This window comes from Colobus angolensis, unplaced genomic scaffold (genome assembly GCF_000951035.1).
Source record: "Colobus angolensis palliatus isolate OR3802 unplaced genomic scaffold, Cang.pa_1.0 Scaffold425, whole genome shotgun sequence".
NCBI lineage: Eukaryota > Metazoa > Chordata > Mammalia > Primates > Cercopithecidae > Colobus > Colobus angolensis.
In genome coordinates, this window is record NW_012117655.1 from 1,168,621 (window position 1) to 1,176,068 (window position 7,448).

At 57.9% G+C, this 7,448-nt stretch overlaps 1 protein-coding gene across 2 annotated transcripts; it reads left to right on the forward strand.

Annotated features, from left to right (window-relative positions):
* The first annotated feature begins 116 nt into the window (after nt 1–116).
* Nucleotides 117–7,167, forward strand: OTX1 (orthodenticle homeobox 1). Of its 2 annotated transcripts, none has more exons than XM_011956830.1 (5): nt 117–212; nt 562–630; nt 2,209–2,414; nt 3,273–3,539; nt 4,835–7,167. In XM_011956830.1, the coding sequence occupies exons 4-5, from the start codon at nt 3,489–3,491 to the stop codon at nt 5,648–5,650; spliced, it is 867 nt and encodes a 288-aa protein (XP_011812220.1). In that variant the 5' UTR covers nt 117–212; nt 562–630; nt 2,209–2,414; nt 3,273–3,488; the 3' UTR covers nt 5,651–7,167. The 2 variants fall into 2 exon arrangements, with proteins under 2 accessions (XP_011812220.1, XP_011812219.1); XM_011956829.1 differs by having other exon boundaries at nt 3,388–3,539.
* Nucleotides 7,168–7,448: the final 281 nt, after the last annotated feature.

Consider the following 7,448-nt stretch of genomic DNA (forward strand, 5'->3'; position numbering starts at 1 on the left):
GGGGGCGCGCGGAGGTAACCCCCGGCTCGCGCTGCCATTGCCCGGCTCCCTGTCACTCAGCCCGCGCGGGGACCCCGATTGGCAGCCTAGCCCCGTTACGCACTCGCCTCGCGTTCACATACCCGGGGAGGGCAGTAGAAAGGTGATCAATCTTCATCAGGCTACATTTCCAATCACCTAAACAACCGAGCAAGACAAGCCACTCCGACAAGGTAAATCGCTTGATTTATTTAGTTTGCAAAGTGACTCTGCAGGACTTCCCAGTCCCCACTGCCTCCACGTTGCACCGGGAGTGCCGCGGTAACGCCGAGCCACCTCCCAACTCTGCCCTCGAATTCCCCCCCTTGCGGCCCCTCGGCGCGATCCCGAGCGAGGCAATGTCCTGAGAACGTGTGGGGCTTAGCAAACAAAGTGTCTGTGCAATAAAGTGAAACCCAGAGGGACACGCACAAAGCCACTGAAAAAAAAGATAGAGGCGGGAGGAAGGAAGTTGGGAAAAGAAAGAAACCTGGGGTCCTAGACCAGCCGCCGGGGTAATTCCTGTGCCGCTCTGTTTTGCAGGTTGGCTGCCCGGCGGGTCTCTGTGAGAGATCCAGGTAGATGGTGAACGTCCCCGGCAGCTGAGGGCAGGTAAGGAGAAAGCCGCGGGACCACCCCGGACTCCGGGAGCGCGTTGGTTACCCTTACCTCCCCCTCCTCAAATGGATCCCCACTTCCCCGGTCACCAGCAGGTGGGCGGGGCTGGGGGAGCGGCCTGGCTCCCCTCTTGGTGAGCCGAGGACCCCGGGGCACTGTCGTGGCCCGCCGCCCCCTCCCCCCGCCTCCTCCGAAGTAACCAAGCTGAAGTGCTAAGTTTGGAGAAAGTCTTTGAAAACTCACGCTGCAGCTTCGCAAAGCCGTCGCAGCTTTGAGTCCCATTTTCCTTCGGCCCTAGAGCCCTGGCTTCTTCTCTTCTCGTCCCCTTCCTACAAGCTGGACTCCCTCAGCCCAGGTCTTGGATCCCAGAAGACCGGGGTGGGAACGGGGCAGGGGGGAGCTTCTTTAGCTCTAACTTCTCTCCCTGAACGTCCTAGCTCGAGTCCCTGGCCTGCTTCACAGCGATCCCGCTAAGCGGGGTGTAGCAATGGCCCCCCAGGGCCCCAGGCCCAGTTTCCAGCGCCCCTCCCTGACCCCTGAGCGTGCCGCCCCGGGTTCCCGGCAGCGGCGGGGGCGAGGCTTCGACCTCCCAGCTCGGGTCTGCGTGGGCTATGCCGCTGAGGCCTAGTTCTCTGTTCTCGACCGTGTCCTGGGGCCGCGGGTTCAGCTACAAGGATGACAGCACGGGACTTGCTGCCCTCTGGCTTCGCAAATCCCCGAGACCCTTTGAGGTGCTAGGTCAGTCACCCTTCACCCCCTGCTGGGACCCTGTGGTCCGCAGCCCAGACTGGACAGAGAAGGCCGGGTGCGCGCTGGCAACGAAGGACGCCGGCCGCAGCTGAGGCGCTCCCGACCTCAGGCCACGTCTTGGGGTCGCCCCCCTCTACAGTGGCCTCTTCCGCGTCCTCTGGCCCTCTGCGAGGCCTGGGCCGGTTACTGTGGTTGAGGTGTGGTGGGATTCCGCCTCAGCGATCTTTCAGTGGCTGGGCACAGAGAGGTCAGCTGGAATGGTGATTGCGGACTCTGGGGCAGGGGCGCAGCCCTGGAGACCTTTGAAGGAACTAAGTGTCCTAAGTGGACAAGAGGTTGAGGTGCAGTTAGCCCTCCACATTGCCTCACCTTGGCCCTTTGTAGTCTCTACCTTTTCAAAAACACTTGAAACAAAATGAAACAACCCCTCATGCTCCGGGAGGCCTGCCGTCCGGGCACCAAGTGAACGTTTGCTTGTGCAACATGAAGCTGGCTTCTGCCGGATTCAGAATTTTGCCTGGACTTGGGAGCTTGCATACTCCGCGGTTCTTGCTCTGACCTCCCCATCCTGGCCCGGCTTTTGACTTCTCCTTACTCCTATGGACTCCCTACCAGTGTCTTTGGCTCATTCCAACCCTCGAGCCAGACGACCCAGAGAACTTTACTTTTCAAAGCAACTGTGGTTTCTGGGCTAAGGCCTTGTGGATTCCAGTTGACCACCCTGCGCAGTTCTGTAACCTGCCTTCCCTGTCTATCCCGGGGCAAGACTTGGCAGCCAAGTGGCTCCGATTGATGGTTTCCGTGTGTCTCGTATCTTCATAGGCCAGGCCCCCAGACGCATCAGACCCTGAAGGACTGCGGTGGGAGCCCTGCACCGCTTCTGGCCCCTGGTCCCCTGGATCCGTCGGGGCGCCTCCACCCAGCTGTTAGCATGATGTCTTACCTCAAACAACCCCCATACGGCATGAACGGGCTGGGCCTGGCCGGGCCCGCCATGGACCTCCTGCACCCATCCGTGGGCTATCCGGGTGAGCACCAGCCCTCCCGACCCTGCCTCAGCCTCTCCAATGTTGGGGCCCCCCAGACTGTTGGGTTTGAGTGCAAGCTTTGTTGCCGAGCAGACCCAGGGAGTCGGCTGCAATACAGGGCCCACTGCCTGTTTACAATACAGGGCCCACTGCCGGCGCACGGGGCAGAGTCGTGGGCGTGTGAGGTGGGCAGGGCTGAGAAAACGCGCAATGTACGCCTTCCTGGCCGGGTCACCAGCAACCTTTCTCCTGTTGTGGTCCCACCACCAGCGCAGAGCTCATTTACCTGCGGATTCGCTACCCAGGGGCAGCTAGTGTTTTTCCTTTTCCCCCAACATGGAATGTGTAGTCTGGACACTCCTTAGGCTCTGACAGAAAGAGCCAAACTTTCCTTATGTGAAGCGGCAGGCTGGACTGAAGGAGTATTCTTCCTCCCTAATTAAATTGTCCTCTAAACCGATGTCCTGCGTCCATTTTTGCGCTGCTGTAGAGGACGACCTGAGCCAAACCCGGGGTTAGTTAGCTCTGGCTCCTTTACCCCATTTGTTTTCTCCGAAAGTGTTTTTCAGGTCGTGTTTCTGCCTACCTCTTCCCCACTCCCTGTTCCCCAGCCAGAGACAGACAGAGAGAGACAGAGAGAGAGAGAGAGAGAGAGTGTGTGTGTGTGTGTGTGCAGGGGAGGGGGGAATGTTGAAGAAGGGAGACTGTAGACTTTTCTTACTTTTTTAACCTCTGAGAGGCATAAAGAGGGGCAGCCCTTGAATCTTGGAGACACTGGCTTCTAGTCGCACATCTGCATTTTCTCCCACCTGTGGCCTCTCAGGCTCGGCCGCCCGAGGGAGTGTCTTTTATTCCCAGTTCGGCTTTCTCTTGTGAAGGCCGAGCTCTGGGCCTGCCAGGGGCCTGCCCAAGTCCTCTATCGCTGGTCCGCGTGGCCACCAATGACCCGCGGCGCCCCCGCGTGTCCCCGCAGCCACTCCACGGAAACAGCGGCGGGAGCGCACCACCTTCACGCGTTCACAGCTGGACGTGCTCGAGGCACTCTTCGCCAAGACTCGCTACCCTGACATCTTCATGCGGGAGGAGGTGGCGCTCAAGATCAACCTGCCAGAGTCCAGAGTCCAGGTGCGCACTCCCCGGGCTCCAGGGTCTGGGTAGGGGAGCTGAGACTGCTCGGGGAAGGTCTGGGAAGGCTCTTGAGGTTCTTGAAGAGACCGTCCTCTGGGGATGGGCTTACAGACTGGGCAGCCCCTCTCGGACTCCCCCTAGCGCTGGGCCCCAGCCAGGAAAGGGGGCAAAAGTTAAAGAAAATGGCTTAGAGCCCTGGATTCCGCCCTTAGCCCTAGAGCGCCTTTGGTATCGGTATCGAAAGTACTTTTTAGAATTGCGGGAGGACTAGGGAGGCTCCCGAATGTAAAGCGCCCTGCAGGCCTGACACTTGCCCCTGCTTCTTTGCCTGCCCCAGGACTTGGCAGTTTCCCTCAGAGGCCTGAATTCTGCCTCTGCCCTTGTCTTCCACCCTGGGAATCCTAGAAATGGAAGAGCGGAGATTGGCCGGAGCCTGGTGCTCTGCCTGGGTCTCATTAGACGCTTCCTCTGCTTACAGAGGATGCCAAGTGCAAAATCCTGCTGCCGGCTTTCTTATTTCTGTTTTTGAGATGAAAGGGTTCCGATGATAATGTTCGGATTCTAACTCAGAACTCTCCTCAAGAGCCATTTGTTTCGCCTACTTTACTGGAAGGCTTGAGAAGGGGGACGAGGAATGCAATGCCATGTGCTGGGGCTCTCCCAGAAGAGTAACCATTCCATGTGGTTCCCCACCTGGAGCCAAGAGTCCAACGAAATCTCACCCAGGCTTCCTTCCCGAGTCCCTCAAGTTAGCCTCTGGCCTTGCTCCTACCCCCACCCAAATATTCGCCCTGCCCAGTTCTGGCCTCCAAGAGCTGCTCAGTGAAACGGTCTGGCCCTAGACTTGGTGACTGTTACACACTCTTCGGCTCTGTACCTCTCCGCTGTTGCCTGAGTTCTGTTAGTAGAAAACTGGGCCTCCAAACACACACGGGGCCTCCAAACATACAGGGAAGCAGTCAACAGCAGCAATTTAGAGATGGCAGAACTTCTGGCTCGACAGACTGAAATATTCCGCCCTAGGGCAGAGTTGCGGTAGAGGTGGGGAGGTGCACATCCCTGCTCTGGAGCCAGCTGAGGAGGGGCTTTGAGCAGAAGGATGGGGGAGGGTGGAGGAGCTGGGAACCGAGGTAGGGGGCAGGGTCTGGCCAGGCCAGAGACAGGAAGGGGCGGAGGCCTCGGTGGGAAAGGGTTGCGATATTCTGGGCGGGGAGTTGGGTTCAAGGGGCGGGGGAGCAACAAGCTCCCCTAGTTCCCCTTGACCCACTCTCTTCCCATCTGGCCCACGGCAGGTCTGGTTCAAGAACCGCCGCGCCAAATGCCGCCAGCAGCAGCAGAGCGGGAGTGGAACCAAGAGCCGCCCAGCCAAGAAGAAGTCCTCTCCAGTACGGGAGAGCTCGGGCTCCGAAAGCAGTGGCCAGTTCACGCCGCCAGCTGTGTCCAGCTCTGCCTCGTCGTCTAGCTCAGCGTCCAGCTCTTCCGCCAACCCAGCGGCTGCAGCGGCTGCGGGACTAGGTGGGAATCCGGTGGCCGCCGCGTCGTCACTGAGTACACCGGCTGCTTCATCTATTTGGAGCCCGGCCTCCATCTCGCCAGGCTCAGCGCCCGCGTCCGTGTCAGTGCCGGAGCCACTAGCCGCGCCTAGCAACGCCTCGTGTATGCAGCGCTCGGTAGCTGCAGGCGCCGCCACCGCAGCAGCCTCTTACCCCATGTCTTACGGCCAGGGCGGCAGCTACGGCCAAGGCTACCCTACGCCCTCCTCTTCCTACTTTGGCGGCGTGGACTGCGGCTCATACCTAGCGCCCATGCACTCACATCACCACCCGCACCAGCTCAGCCCCATGGCACCCTCCTCCATGGCGGGCCACCATCACCACCACCCACATGCGCACCACCCGTTGAGTCAATCCTCAGGCCACCATCACCACCATCACCACCACCACCACCAAGGCTACGGTGGCTCCGGGCTTGCCTTCAATTCTGCCGACTGCTTGGATTACAAGGAGCCTGGCGCCGCTGCTGCTTCCTCCGCCTGGAAACTCAACTTCAACTCTCCCGACTGTCTGGACTATAAGGACCAAGCCTCATGGCGGTTCCAGGTCTTGTGAGCCCAGGAATGAGAGAGGAGAAGAAACGCAACTACCTGCGCCCTCCGTGGTCCCCATCCTGTTGCTGCTGCTGCACCGCCCGCCTTTGCCTCGACTTCCCCAAAACTGAATTTTCACCCCCCAAAAGATGTCCATTGCCTGCACTGCCGCCCCCATTTTTGTGCCACTTGCTTGGGGGGATGTGCAAACCCGCCCTACCCCTTGGATGGGGGGACCGGTGCTTTGGCTTGGCCTACACATTCTATACAGGAGAGATGTATTCTCTCCCCCCTTCAGCCCCTACTAAACTCCTAAGTCTCCCCTTCCAATCTTTCTGGACAGCTATTAAGCACTTGCAGCCTTCGGAGGCTCTTCGCTCTGATCCGCTGTTTGAGCCCAATACTAATTTATTCTTTCTGGACGCTGGAGTCACTAACTGGCGTGTTTCTGCCCATTGGAGCACCCACACACTACTCCAAATCAAAACCACTAAGAGTTCCTCCCGCGCAGACTGCCGCCCCTTCAGCTGCCCTCGATTTTGCTCCACGCCTGCAGGCCAGAGCCTCTCGGCGTTTCTTCCGCCCCAGCTGAGTGCGCTGGGGCGCGCCAGGGCTAGGCCCGCTGGAGGAGCGCGCCCCCAGCCTTCCGCGCACAGAGCCGCATCCCGCCCCGCCCTGCGCTGGACTGGTTCAAGCTTCCGCCTCGGCGGGAATGCTGTACATAGTCAGGTCCGTTCCAGGGACCACTTAAAACTTTTTAGTTGCTGTTGGTTGGTTGAACTGAACATATCTTGTCTTAGCACCCAGGAAACAGAACTTTAAGATATATACAGCACATATATATATATATACATATATATACACACATATATAAAAAACAAAAGCAAAAAATATTTTCCCTCTGTCCGTTCCCCTTCAGCTCTTCCTCAATCAATGGCGCTTTTTCTTTTTCGGTTGTTGCAAAGCTGCCCTGCCCTCTTCACATCTTCTCCCTCTGTGTATTTATTGAAGAGAACCGCTTGGTTTTAGGAAGCTGGGCACGGGGTATCAGAAGTGTGGAGGAAACAGACAAGTTGGGGTACAGAGGTGGGGGCTGGGCAGGGGCGCAGGGCTGACCCCCTCACCCGGTCTAAGCACAGGGTCGCAATTCCAGTTTACAAACCTAAAACAAGAAAACCAAAACCAGGGAACAAAAAACAAAACAAAACAAAATCCGTAAAAGTACAGCATTAGGGAAAAACAGACAAACCCAGGCCCCAAACCCAGTTCCAACTCCTCTGTCGGCTTCTCTCTTTCAACACCCTTGTTTTGTCTAGTGAGTTTTTAGTGCACCTTCGTTCTCCGAAATCTGCGGAGAGCCCGCGCGCCTGTGTATCAATTTTGGCTTTGGCCGCTTCGTCCAGTAGGTGGGAAAGTAATTTGTAAATTTGATTTGTCTGATGTGAAGATCACAAATTACTTGTTGAAATGTAAGGCAGTCCCCCTCCTCCTCTTTATCTACATTAATTCCCGAAAATAAATGCAAATTAATGAACGGCTCGTCAGTGTTGCTCTTCTGTTTCCAGCCTCAGGTCTTGGTCTCCGGGGGCTAAAAGCGAGGGAAACTCGGTGTTAATAACCCGCGTGTTAATGACCTGCGTGAAGCTGGAGGCCAAAGGATGAGGCGGGAGGACCTAGCAAGAGGAGCCCCCAGAAACTTTCGCTTAGGGAGTGTCTCCCCCACCCCCACCACACCCCTCCGTGTCAGCCTGGCCTCTTCCCCCAGGCGTTTTGACCCCGCATCCCCCCTCGCCATCCAGGACAGAGACAGGTGTCAGGAC

What these genes read in the sequence shown, in the direction of transcription:
- OTX1 (XM_011956829.1), top strand. Translation starts at nt 2,318, where the DNA reads ATGATGTCTTACCTCAAACAACCCCCATACGGCATGAACGGGCTGGGC. An exon ending in CCCATCCGTGGGCTATCCGG is followed by an intron (nt 2,415 to 3,387) that starts GTGAGCACCAGC and finishes GTGTCCCCGCAG; the next exon opens with CCACTCCACGGAAACAGCGG. An exon ending in TGCCAGAGTCCAGAGTCCAG is followed by an intron (nt 3,540 to 4,834) that starts GTGCGCACTCCC and finishes GGCCCACGGCAG; the next exon opens with GTCTGGTTCAAGAACCGCCG.